The sequence below is a fragment of the Ictidomys tridecemlineatus genome, chromosome 5 (genome assembly GCF_052094955.1).
Source record: "Ictidomys tridecemlineatus isolate mIctTri1 chromosome 5, mIctTri1.hap1, whole genome shotgun sequence".
NCBI classification, from domain to species: domain Eukaryota; kingdom Metazoa; phylum Chordata; class Mammalia; order Rodentia; family Sciuridae; genus Ictidomys; species Ictidomys tridecemlineatus.
In genome coordinates this window covers 25,016,954-25,031,330 of record NC_135481.1, presented here as the reverse complement: position 1 = coordinate 25,031,330, position 14,377 = coordinate 25,016,954, and the positions used below count along the sequence as shown (strand labels likewise).

At 34.4% G+C, this 14,377-nt stretch overlaps 1 protein-coding gene across 14 annotated transcripts in view; it reads left to right on the top strand.

The window, feature by feature from the left end:
- Tcf12 (transcription factor 12) overlaps window positions 1-14,377 on the top strand; it is a 354,335-nt gene that overhangs the window by 159,854 nt on the left and 180,104 nt on the right. For all 14 annotated transcript variants that reach the window (XM_078049563.1, XM_078049565.1, XM_078049562.1 and 11 more), the window contains one exon: window positions 8,555-8,657. In XM_078049563.1, the coding sequence (XP_077905689.1) occupies window positions 8,555-8,657 (103 nt within the window). The remainder of the gene's footprint in view (window positions 1-8,554; window positions 8,658-14,377) is intronic.

The window sequence follows — 14,377 nt, the reverse complement described above, 5'->3', positions numbered from 1 at the left end:
CATTTGCCATGTATGTGCCAGACATTGTTCTGATAATTCAGTTGTGAAAAAAGAGAAACCAGACATGGTCCCTGCCCACTTAGAATTGTAAGATATAATAATCTGTAGCTGGAATGATAATGGCTAGCATTTATTATGTGTTTTCTATGTTCTGGGAACTTAAGTGCAACATATTAACTCATTTAATCCTTTTGCAACCTCCTGTAAGGCTAGGGTATTATTATTATTATCCCTATTATATAAACAAGGAAACATAGGCAAGAAAGATTAATTTGCTCCAAGTCAAACAGCTAGTATGTAGCAAAGGTGGAGTTCAGATCTGCCAATCTGGCTCCAAAAAATTCCACATTTCTACTACGCTGTACTATGCAATTATAACAGATAATTGAGGCATAATTTAAGCGGATAATTAAATATGCAATTTTAAGGAGTGTGAACACAGGAGTGTGATGAAAATGCTTACTGCCTAGGGAGCATAGAATGAGCTCACCTGATTTGGTCAGGTTAGGATCAGGGAAAGCTTTTCTGAGAAAGTATATCTTTATTGAAAAAGTCTTTTTTCCCTTCCCTTTCCAATATTGAAAAGTATTAGAATATTCTAAAATAGAATTTAGACAATTGTTTTCATACAAAAAAAATTTTTTTAAATGCTGGTTACACTTTTTTTATGGGCTGGGTGAAATAATTTTTTTTAAATGAGGTATTTAAAAACATAACCCCAGCTGGACAGTGTAAAATGCCTATAATCCCAGTGACTCAGGAACCTGAGGTAGAAGGTTCACAAATTCAAGACCAGCCTCAGCAGTTTAGTGAGGGCCTGTGCAACTTAGCAAGACCCTGTTTCAAAATAAAAAATAAAAAGGGTTGGGGATGTGGGTCAGTGGTTAAGCCCTTCATGGGCTCATTATACAGTAAACTCACCTCTTCCAAATTAACCCAGGAATAATGGCCATATGCCTGTAATCCCAGCCCAGGAAATCCTGAGGTGGGAGAATACTTGAACCCAGAAATTCAAGGCCTTCCTGGGCAATTTAGTGAGACCTCATCTCAGACAGAAGGGAAAAGATCATATGTTTTACTTCTACAAAATACCAAATAAAATATTAGGTTTTTTTTTTTTCCATTTTGTGATGGAACAAAATACTTGATTATGTGCTAGTTTAAATATGGAAGCAGCTTTGATTGATCACTTGGGGTCTACTGTCATAGTATAGCAGAGATTAATGTTTCTAAATTTCTTGCACCATAAAATGAGCCTAGACAGAAGTGTGAAATGCTTTTTATAGAACACATTTCATAATATCAAAGCATTTACGAAGTGTTACATACTCACAAATGAACCTGAGTTATAAATTAAATTTCTCTATGTATCAATTTTATTATAATGATTTCATTGATTATTAATCTCTTGAGTGTTTTTCCCTCTTCCTTTCCTTCCCTTCTTTCTTCCTTCATACTAAAGATTAAACACTGGGGCTCATTGTTGCTAGGCAAGAACTCTACCACTGAACTATATCCCAGTTCTACAAATATTTTTATTTTTGAGATAGGGTCTTGCTAAGTTGTGGAAGTTGGCCTCAAACTTGAGATTCTTCTACCTCAGCCTCCTGAGTAGCTGGGATTACAGGAGTGCAGCACAGTGCCTGCAAAGTGCTTTTAATTTTTATCATGAGATCAGAACAGGATATATATATATTTTTGTGGTCAATAGTATACTGAGAAGCTAGTCTAATAAATGATTCCGATAGTATTGCTTTGCCTTTATTTTATTTTTCAATTAGGAATTATCCTTTCTTTTAAATAACTTTATTTTATTTATTTATGTGGTGCTTAGGATTGAACCCAGTGTCTCACACATGCTAGGCAAGCACTCTACCACTGAGTGACCCCAGCCCTTGCTTTGCCTTTATTATGGGTATCATCTCATAATCTCATATATGAAAAATCTCATATTTATTAACAGTCTGCTGTTTTAAATTCCTGGTTATCTAACCTATATCTTTTATTGAAGCTCTATGAGAAGTTATCTTTCATTTAAAAAACATGCATATATAATATATAATATTATTTTGCTATTCTAATCACTTTGGATTTTCTCTTAACTGTGGGATTTCTTTCTACTTTTTGCTTATCTGGAAATTTGTGTTGTTTTAATGTGGTTCTGGGGTGGAGCTTGGAAGGGATCCCTGCCTAAGCTTGAATTTCTCTTTTGAGTTAGTCAGGTTTTTTTTGGGGGGGGGGGACCAAAATACCTGAAAACAGCAAATTAGAGGAGGAAAAGTTTATTTTGGCTCACAATGTCAGAGGTTCAGTTCATGGACAGCTCACTTTGGGGCTGAGATGAGGCAGAGTATCATGGGGGAAGGAAATGGTGGTAGAGCACTTTCCATTGTTAATAGTAGCCGGGAAGCTGAGAAGCCATAGGGAAGATGAACCTTTCCAGGGCACACCCCTTGTGACCCATGTCCTCGAGCCACATCCCACCTGTTTTCAGTTACAACCCAGTTAGTCCTTTCAAAGAAGGATGAATTGATTAGGTTTCAGCTCTCACAGTCCAGTCATTTCACCTCTGAACATTTCTGCATTTGCATAGGAACTTGTGTGGGAAACCTCATATCCACACTGCGGTATTCTACCCCTGGCCCCCAAAAGTTTATGTCTATCTCATAATGTAAAATACATTTAGTTCATATCCAAGAGTCTGGACAGTCTTAACAATTCTAGCATTACCCAAAAGTTCACATTCAGTTTTACTTGAGACTCGAGGCAAATTCTTGACGGTGAGCCCTTTAAAGATCAAAAACATGTGACATATACAACGTTTCTTTTTCAAAGGGAGAATATAAGCATATGAAGACAGGATGTGACCAAAACCCAGCTAGGCAAACAGGTCTTGTAATGTCACCTGCATAATCTAGGAAACATGGTGTTGAGATGCTCTCTAAAGGGCTTGGATAGCCCTATCCCTTTGACCATGCTGGTTACAGCCCACATGACCTCTCTTTTTCAGTCTGGCTATCTCTGCTGCATACAGCTATCTTTGTCAGACAGTGTATGTTACTGGCATCTCTTAACTCCTGGGGTCTCTGTTTCAGCTTTGGTTTTACCTACACAGTTTCATACCTCACCCTGTATGGGTTGTCTCTGGAGATTCTGACCCTCTTACTTATTGCCTGGCCTCCTTTATCAAAGACCTTCCTTAAAATCTCAGTGGGTGCCTCTGTGACCTCTTAAGTACAGCATTCTGCATTCCTGAAGAACCAGCACCAAGCAGTGACACCAAGGTCTGCTGCTAGCTCACATGGTAGCTGGGTCCCCAGGTATCACATCTGCAGTGGCCTCTGAGAAGCTTAAAACAACTGCCTAGGCCCCACTTGTTCAAGGGAGGTGCACTGGGTTCTCAAAGGAATTTTTCTTTCAGACCCCTGAGTCTGCGGTGGATATGGTCTTAGAAATTCCTGAGAGGCCATCCTTACCTTTTTCTCTGTGTAAACTACTTAGCATCTCTGTCATGACTGTAATCTCTACAACAAGCAGACCTTTCTTGACCCCAGTCTTACAAACACTTTTCTGGCCAAATCTGCAAGTTTTAAAAATCTTTCAGCTCAGCCTACAGAATGGGAGAAAATAATTACCACATACATCCCAGAGTATTAATATCCAGGATATATAAAGAACTCAAAAAACTTAATACCAAAAAAACAAATAACCCAATCAATAAATGGGTGAAGGAACTGAACAGACACTTCACAGAAGAAGAAATACAATCAGTGAACAAATATTTGAAAAAATATTCAACATTTCTAGCAATTAGAGAAGTGCAAATCAAAACTACACTGAAATTTCATTTCACTCCAGTCAGAATGGCAATTATCATGAATACAAGCAACAATAAATGTTATCGAGGATGTGGGGGAAAAGGTACACTGATACATTGTTGGTGGGACTGCAAATTGGTGCAAAATCTATGGAAAGCAATATGGAGATTCCTCAGAAAAACTTGAAATGGAACCACCATTTGACCCTGTTATCCAACTTTTCAGCATAATCCCAAAGGATTTAAAATCAGCATACTGTGGCGATAGAGCCAATCAATGTTTATGGCAGCTTAATTCACAAAATCTAAACTATGGGAACAAACTAGGTCCCCTTCCACAGCTGAGTAGGTAAAGAAATTGTGGCATATATGCCCGATGGAATATTTCTCAGGCTTAAAGAAGAATGAAATTATGGCATTTGCTAGTAAATGGATGGAACTGGAGAATGGAGAATATCATGCTAAATGAAATAATCCTTTAAGGACAAATGTTTTCTCTGATATACTTTGGATTAGACAGAGAAGAGTGAAGGAAGCGGAGAGGGTATGGGGGTAGGAATGTTAATAGATTAAATAGGACATTATTATCCTATGTGCGTGTAGGATTATATGACTCTACATTATGTACAAACAGCAGAATGAGAAGTTATACTTCATTTATATATGATGTGTCAAAATGTACTCTACTGTCTAGAATAATTAATTAGGACAAATAAAAAAATTAAAAATTCTTCAGGGCTGGGGCTGTAGCTCAGTGGTAGAGTGCTTGCCTAGCATGTGTGAGCACTGGATTTGAGCCTCAGCGCCATATTAAATAAATAAATAATACAATAATATTACTTTTAAAATCCTTCAGCTCTGTTTTCTGCTCCTTTTTCTCACAATAAACCTGGCTAAAAACTACCAGCAAAATCCATGCCACTGACGGAATGCTGTGCAGCCTTAAATTTTTCTCTACCAGAATAATGAGTGTATCATTTTAAAATTCAGCATCACACAATCTAAGAAAGTGTACAAAACATAGACAAGTTTTTTGCTAGAATGTAACATGAATGGCCTCTAGTCCAATTCACAGTAAAATCATATTTCCTCTGAAACCTCATGAGCACAGTCTTTACCATCTTCATTTAAAAAATTTTTTTAACTTGTAAATGGACACAATATTTTTATTTATTTATTTTTATGTTGTGCTGAGGATTGTCCTCATGCTTTCGAGGCAAGTGCTCTACCACTGAGCCACAACCCCAGCTCTACTGTCTGCATTTTGATGTTTTATAAGGTCTACTTAAAAAAATTGGAAGGCTTCTCCAGCCTGCATTTTCATACTTTTGCAAACTTCTCTCACAAACCAGCTCCAAAGGCTTCTGAATCACATGGTCAGGCTTCCATGGCTGTGACCAAAATACCCAAGGAGAACAACTTAGAAGACAGAAGTGTTATTTGGGCTCACAGTTTCAATGGGGAAGTGTAGGCTGACAGCATTCCTCTGTTCCTGAGGTGAAGCAGAATAGCATGGCAGAAAACTGTTCAGCTTATGGTGCCAGAAAGCAGATATATTAGCCTCGCTCCACCTGTCTACAATTACCATTTAGTTCATTCAAAGTAGAATGAACTGACTAGGTTACAGCTCTCACAGTCCAATCATTTCACCTCTGAACATTCCTGCGTTAACAGAGGAGATTTTGGAGGATACTTCATATCCAAACCATAGCATTTCTCTTTCATATTTGAAAGAGATCTTTATTTCCATACTGTCTTAAGTTCTTGCTATTAGAAATGTTATCCATGAACTAGCAGTATCAACTTACCCTTTAGAAATGCATCTCAGGCCCCATCTCCAACCTTATGCATCTTAACATGCATTTTAACAAAGTCTGTGTTGTGGGGTAGGATTCTTCAAGTTTGCAAAGCACTGCTCTAAGTATCATCCACCTGGATGATTCATTAACAAGCTAATAGATATTTATGGATCTTTCTAGAACTGACAGTAAAAATGTGGCCTATGGTAATCTTTGTAAATTATTTCTAAGTATTCATCTTGGCTCACTAAAAGTTATATTCAAGGTAGGATCACAACTACTTTGTAGAATATGGATAGTGAGTAATCTCAAATAGACTTTGAAGTGAGGTTCTGGTCTAACACTATGACAGGCATTTCTGAGTCCTGTCTCTTTGTTCCCTTCTCCAGTAGCAGTTTGCATTTGTAGATGAAGAACTATTTCTTTCTTGCTTCTTAGGCAATAGATTTTAAAGGAAAATGTATTTATTAAGATGCGCCTCTAAATATGTGAGGGGGGTACTGTTTAAATTTCTATTAATATTTATTTTAAATCTGGCAATTATGCCTTATTTTTTAATATATGGATTAATAGTATATGCATATATGGTCTGGGGTTGTGACTCAGGTAAAGTGCTTGCTTAGCACATGTGAGGTGATGGGTTTGATCCTCAGTACCACATAAATAAATAAACAAACAAATAAATAAATAAATGTATTTTGTCCAGCTACAACTAAAAAAATTTTTTTAAATAGTATTTGCATATAATAAATGAAATGACAGTTATTGAGGGCTCATATTCAAATCTTACATGTAAAGGGAATAAAGCTCATACTTTTGACTGCTACTCTGTGATGTACCATGCCAGTCCAAGATTTTATATGTGGAATTGTCAAGCAGTTGATTGCTGGGAAATAATATTGTAGTAAATTCTGTTCTATTTCCTGGATTATGTGGTTGTTTGTGAATAAAGGACAGTATTTACTATATTTTTGTATGGTTGAAGATTAAATATTTATTGTATTCTTTGGTCTGGGGACAGAAAGTCAGCCATGTTAAATGATAATCTATAAAGTTAATAAACTATGTACAATAATTTGACAGATCATAAATACGTATTTTAAAACAGATTATTTGTTTGCAAGTGCTTTAGGAAATAATTGTAAGGCAACTTCAGTGTTTTTAAAGTTGTAAAAGGAAAAGAAAGCTCTTTTACTATACTAGAATGAAGAGAAGTAAAATTGAGGAATGCTGAGAACATAATCATTTAATTAACCTTTGGCTTTCAAATGTACTGTGAACAATTAGTTGATGTACAAACACATTGCAGTTAGCATTTTTCTAGGGTAATATTGTTTATGATAATAAGCATTATTTCAGTAAGTGTTTTATAGATTTTGATGCATTATTTTGACCTTGTGGCTAAAAATGGCAGTAGGAATGCGTATCAGAGAGAATATCCAGATATTTGCAAGTTCATTTTAAGAATAAAAGTAAACTTCATAGAGTGGTTTTTCTGGAAACCATCCTATTTTGTATACAGCTTCTGCTGCTTTTGGCTGTCCCATTTGGGACTAGGATTGTGGTTTTTGAGGGCACCCTTATGGTCATTACCAAGTTGTAAATCTTACCCACATACTTCTTATGTTTGTCATATGTGTTATCAGTGATTCTAAAGAAGATAGAAATGAAACAGAGATTCATTTGGGAGTTAGCACCCTCAGAAGAATAGTTTTAAAACTGCATGGCAGAAGGAGTTGTGACATGCATCTATAAGCAGTTGTAATGATTTGATAGTTACTTAGCTCTTGGTTCCTAGCCCTTTGGTTGAACTGTGAACATGCTTACAAAGATAGTGAGGCCTGTTTCAACCCCATTAATGTCTTCTTGAATGTTAGCCTGCAGTTTGGATAATGATAAATGTTCAGTGACTGATTTTATAGTCCCAGGGGATTCTGGGTGGTTTCTGGTTTCTGTGAGGCAGAGCAATTTTCTCTCTTACTTGGGCCTCTTCTAAGTTTTTTTTTTTTTTTTTTTGATCTTTACTATGTGGTTTTAAATTGGCAAAGGGATAGGTATCATCTGCATTTTCAATTAACTGTTATTCAAATACTTGTTTAGAATCAATATGATTTTGGAGGTGATACTATACTTTGTGTAAGAATCTGAGAAGCAGGAGTTTTTCATTAATAGGGATTTTGTAAACTTTATCTTGCCCGTGTTTTGCTTTTAGAAAATCTGGTAAGCTATAAAGAGAAATTTAGTAATAGCTGTGTGAAATGATAGCATTAGCTTTATTGTCTTCATGGTGTTTTGCAATTTCTTTTTTCAAACTTAAGCATTTAAGTCGGTTATATTTATCAACTGTTCTTTTTTACTTAGTTAAGTTTCTACTTGTTATGCAAATAGTAGAAGAAATATAAACAGACCTTTCTTGTTAAATAATTGTTTGCCATTTAGGAAAGAATTTATTCCCAATATACTGATTGTGGTTATTTTTAGTATTTTAGATAACACTAATTGCCCAATCCTTTGTTCATAAGGTGAAAGAGCAGAGAAAGAATAGTGATAATCATTTTTCTAATTTATAAGAATTGAATGATCCATAGAACTCCCCTTTTGAATGTAATGAGATCATAAAGATAATTTTAGTAATAGTTTATAGAATTTTGATAGCTCCTCTCTCTTGTCAGAAGCACTGATTAAAAACATTGAGTTTATGGTGTTTTGTTTTCAGAAACTTAACTTTTCTTTAAGATCAATCAATAATTTTTTTTTTTTTACTTTAAACCTTAAGAGGAGGAGTAAAAGAAATACTATGCTATTCTGCTTTTAAATGATAAATGAGGATCTTGGTTAGGAATAACTATTTGTAAGTCTATGTATTAATTAGGTGAGTGTCTTTATGTTCAGCACTACCAAATAATCTCTTTAATACTCTGGTCTTTTTCCCCCCTAGGGTTTTACAGACAGCCCTCATTACAGTGATCACTTGAATGACAGTCGATTAGGGGCCCATGAAGGCTTGTCCCCAACACCTTTCATGAACTCAAATCTGATGGGTAAGTTGGTGATTCTCTCCAAGTATTCTCAAAGTCCCTGTGGTCAGAGAAATTTTTAATTCCCTTGTTCAAGAAGGACACGTAAGTATCCCGAACAAATTTTCTGAGTTTCTAGAGGCTTCTAGGGCTTTCCTGTTTAGGTTCAGCTTGAAGAACAGCATCCAGAAATTTGGAATCTTCTTATAGATAGATAATGCACTCTTGTTATTGGTATCAAAAAGAAAATAACAGTATTTTAACTCACTTTTGACATTGTCTGTGTTACCTCAAAGCATTGCATATTTTCTGTTTTCTGGGGCAGGTGGTAAGCATTATTTCAGGGGTGCTTGTAATTTACTGTTTGTCTTAATAGTTGTATGTATGTGGTAATTAAAAATATGACAGAACAGTGATTTTAGGCAGATTTTACTCATATTTGACAATATTTCTTTTGGCACTGTTTGATTAAAAGCTAATGGTATTTTAGTTATTGTGGAGATTGTGTTAAGCACTTTAATCATGTTGAGGATGCTTAAAGGTTTGGTCTGCAAAAGTGAAATGTACTTTGCAGAGTAAGACCTATCACTTAAACCTGATATTTATGTTTTGGCAAAACCTTTATGGTTTTCATTCTTCCTCTCTCCCTGATGCTTGCAGAACATCTCCCCCCCCCACCCCTACCCTGCCTTTCTCAGATGAAAGTTTATTGTCATTTGGTCTGAAATAAGCCCAAGTTTTGTTTTTTTTTCCCAGTTTGGATAGTATTCATATATATATGAATACTATATATTATATATACAAATATATATATATATAATATTATTTGTACATGGACATAATACCTTTATTTTATTATTTCATTCATTCATTCATTTTTTTATGTGGTGCTACCTCACACTGAGCCACAACCCAGCTCCTCCTCCTTTTTAAATAAGCAGTAATTTGACCTTTTTTCAAAACTTGATTCAAAAGAGTCTGTGTGTTTCATGGTGTTATTTTTCTTTTTGCTAGTGCTGTGGCTGAGCACATTACAAAGGCTTTATTTAATCTGTTTTACTGATTGTCATTGGTGTCGTGTAAATATGGAAGGATTGTGTAATTGACATTGATTTCATTACTTATTCTGTTTCTTAAGGACATGACCTATATTGTGATCTTAGAATTGTCCTTTTGAGACACAGTCGTGCTAATCTAAGTGGATTACCCAAATCCAAAATCCTGGTGGTCTGCACATTCTTTCTAAATGGTTTTGCTCTGAACAGTCTTTGTTTCTTTCTTCTATCCTCTGTAGTGTTTAGAAGACAAAGTCTGATGTTCTAGTGTGTATTTTGCCTAAGGCAGTTGACAGTTTAAAACCAGAATCATTGAGTGTGACACAAGAGTAAAAAAAATCTAATCAGCAATAAAACTTGGATTTAAAATCACAGTTTGCTTCAATATAAGCATAAATGAAAATCATGGCTTTAAATATATTATTCCAGGTAAAAATCAAAGTTAAATTTAAAACAAAATAATTATTTGGTCATGGAAAACAGTTTTTTAAAAAAACTTACTGAGTTTGCCATCAAAGTAAAATAGACTAGACCCTCCAAATAAATTCCTTTTGCATTTTAACTTGACCCCAAGTACTATTTAATTTATGTTAAGTATAGTAGGGCAAGTTAAAATCAATGTTTTTGTAAATTAGCATTAAACTAAGCTTTCTTATTGAGGCTATCACTCTGCATTGTGAAAAATAAGAAATTGCCTCTTTTCTATTTATGTTCTTACCTTTATTCGTTGCTCACAGGGATGACTCTTAGACCCAATAGAATTGCATCACCAGAAAACTGAGAGCTAAGGTGACTATTAAAATTGTGGGAGACAAATGTAGGAATTAAATATAGTTCGGGAGGTATTATGCATGCCAGTCTTTTGTTATAAGCAGCTCTTGACTGTAATACTCTATAAAATGTATCTGTAATTCAGTTTGAGGTAACATTTTCGCATTTGGAACAATTATGAACATGTGCCTGTTTCTTTCTTCAGTTTTCAAATAATTATTGGAATTACCTTGTTTAGTTGATCAAATAGATTTAACTATCAAAATCAGACCATAGATTTTGGTTGCAAGTTTTAACTACCTACTTTGAAAGGATTTATTTACATATTAAAAAGGAAGAAGTAACCCTGAAATGATTAAGCAGCTATATTCAAAAGGGTTTGTCTGATACTTGGAAAGGTCTTGGTTTACCATGCTCATTTCCTTTATTTTCAAGAAAAAATGACTAAATGAGTACTTCAATAGAATGACTTACTGTAAGCATTCTGCATGGTAGTAAGTAGCTTCCTTTTGGAAATGAATGTCTCTTAAATGGCAAGTGCAGCTCTGTACAACAACAGGCAATCTAACTTGATGTGAACCAAAGTAATTGAACTGTTGGATTCCCAAACATATGTGCTTACAGTACTAGACAGGGTTTAAATAAATAGGTTCACTTTTCTAGCTGTTTGATAGTTCAAGGGAGTTTCAGACCGAAAACCTGAATTATTAAAGCTTCCATGATATGTGTCTGGCAGTATTAGAAGCGTTTGAACTGCTGATTCCTAATTGTCACAACAGGTAACACTTGGGGGTGGTGTGGTGAATGATGAATGCTCAGAAACACTTAAAGCTAATAGTAAAGCAGTAACACATTTTATCACTGCTGTCATCATGTTAAAAAACTATTAAGTGTATGTGTGGGATCATACATCTAGCAAATGTTGTTATTTTTTGCGTATTAAGTTCAGCCATAAGCACATTTGCCTGAAGAAATAGTGGATTATAAAGTGCCATTGTCTTTCATGATGGAGCTTTCAAACACTTTAATGATTTTATGCATTACAAAAATGAGAAATTTTGTCTAACAGGGGTTGATAATGATTCAGTAATGAACAGTTTGCCACAGAAAATACATTTCTATATTCATTTAGATATTTTAAGTGTTTTATTGAAAGTAAAAAATTACTATGCTGGATTAGTTAGTGTTTCTTTTTATGAATTCCAGAATTATCCTATTGATTTGTCAATATGGTATGGCTTGTCTTTTTAGTGAAATAAGTCTGTTCTTAGCATCAAACAGCTCTGTGTTATATTAAAACTTTGTGCAAAAACCTTGACCATAAAAGTGAACTACAGAATTATCACCAAATAGCCTGCTAGCTTTTGCCCATTTCTACACTTTTGATCCCCTTATTAATTTCTTTAAAACTTGTTTTGCTTTACGTGTTGGTAATCAATTTTGTTTGTGGTGATGATAGGACCAACTCATTAATTGAACATAGGAGCAAATTCTGTTATATAATTCATTTCTAAGTTTTTTACTAGCTCAGCATTTTCCTTAATCATAATTATGAAGACAATGGTTTTGAAAGATGACCATCAAAAAAGTTCACATAATGAAATAACTTTTGACATTATTATATATTTTATGTCACTTGTCCCCCCTTAGAAGTACAAATCGTATGCAAAAAGAAAAAGCTATTTAACTTTGCTTTTAGTAGTCTGCTACATTCCAATTTCATATGCTACATAAAAGTCTTTTGTAAAAAGGATCATTAGCTTCTAGGAAACTAGTTTTCCATGGCACACACTACTGGAAAATATTCTTGGTCGTATGAAGGACAAAACAAATAAATAAATAAGTGATAAAATAACAGTACTTTGGAATTGCTGTGTGTGTGTTTGCTATGTATGTTTTTATAACTCACTTTAGATAGGTATTTTAGTTAATTTAATAGATGGTTTCTAATCAGTAAATCTCTACTTACAGATATTTGACTTATAAACAAACCAGCTATCCCTTCACATTGCTGCTGGAATGTCTTTGCTCAGTTCCATTCTCTACCTCAGGAATTAAAGGGCCCCTCTGGTAACAAAACTACTGTTTTATTTCCATTTAATTGTAGGTTAAATAGGTTTTTGTGGACTTTTCTGGGAATTTAAATCCATTTATCTCATATATTTTTCTGTGTATTCAGTATATATTCCTATGTATTTTTTCCTGTGTGTTGAGTATTTCAAACAAACAAATTTCAAGAAAAAACCTTACATATTAGATACTGCCTGAACTATTACTTATGATAAATCTAGAAGTCTCCCAGAACAACAAAAAAATAAAATAAAATTACCATTTTTAGAATGTCAAAACACAGTAAAATTCTACCTTTAAAGATGTCTAACTTTGATATACATGAAATTCCTTTGTTAGATGAGATAATGAAAATAGATAACCATGGTAGACTTCTCTCCCAACCATGTTCAATCTCTAGGACCACACCAAAAAAATAAATAAATCCTTTTTTCACTTCATAAGTGGCTATTGAAAAGATGAATTATAACTATAGAGAAACAAATTGGACCAAGCAAAGGGAATTTGAAAAATGAAGAAAGATAGATGATGTTCTGGTCTCTATCATTCTCCTTTTAGATTCTTAATTTCAGTCTTTCCAAATTGCTCCAAATTATCTTTTCTGCCTGTACATAATACCTTATTTCTTAGTCCCATGGAACGTTTTCTTTCAGGGACATTATGCATTTTATGTATAATACTCTTCCTGGTGTTGTCTTTTTTTCATAACCCTACCCAGCCTCTATACTCTGAAAAACAGACTCTAATTTTTGATATCCTTTCTCTTTTTTCATTTATTTTCCCTTCCCCCTCTACCTTCTTTCCCTGCCTTTCTTCCTTTCTTTTTTAGTGCTGGAGAGGAACCTAGGGCCTCACATGTGCTATACAGATGCTCTACTACTGAGCTGTACCTCCAACTCTTTGAGGTTCATTCTTTCCTAAGTCATTCCTGTGAGCCAGAGATGACCTGAACTGGGAAAGTCCAAACTAGGACTGATGCCTTGTTTTCTAGAGCACCCTTGTATAGATGTAGATCTCTTCTATCTGGGGGTTATTAGTCCTGGATTGAATTTCTTAAAAGAGTAACCAAGATGTTAGAAAATACCAGGGAAATGTTTTATTTGAAAATAAAACTAAAATAAGAAAATAACAATATTAATATAAATTATGTTATTATATAATATCTACCAGGTCATGATATTAACAGACTACTTATCATTAACTTTGGGAGGGTTTGTTTTGTTTTTTGTCTAGGACTAGGGATTAAACCCAGGATCTTACACAGCAAATACCACTGAGCTTCACCCCACCAGTGATTTTCTTTTCCCCAGAAAATTGTACAGTACTATATATATCCATTACTTCACCTTTGAATCTTTATTTTTTCCTCAGTTATTTAACTGACTCAGATCGTAATCTGTCAAATGACTTTCATGGATGTCATGAAATCTTGAGTCTTTTGCATGATATTCACTTTAAATATATCTTTTGTATTTGCTATGTATTATGGGATATTTAGCAAGAGTTTGACCAACAGTTCCACAAACTCTGGCTTGAGACAGCCATACTACCTGTGGGGAATATTTCACCTTTGTTTTTATGGTCTAATGAATATTTTCATGAAGTAACAATGTTACCTTAATTTTGGAACCTTCAAACTAGTAACTGTATAGACTAAATTATGAAGGACTACCTTTATTCTTTAATTTATTGCATAGTCCATGAGAAGAGTACTTATTAGGCTTTACAGTTTTCTAATGATCTAGGGGAATAGAACTGATAGGTTCTTCTTCCCTGAATCTTTCCATTGTTTGTAATTCTATCCAGGTGAACATAAACTCTTAACTGAGGCTGTTAAAAGTTGTCTGT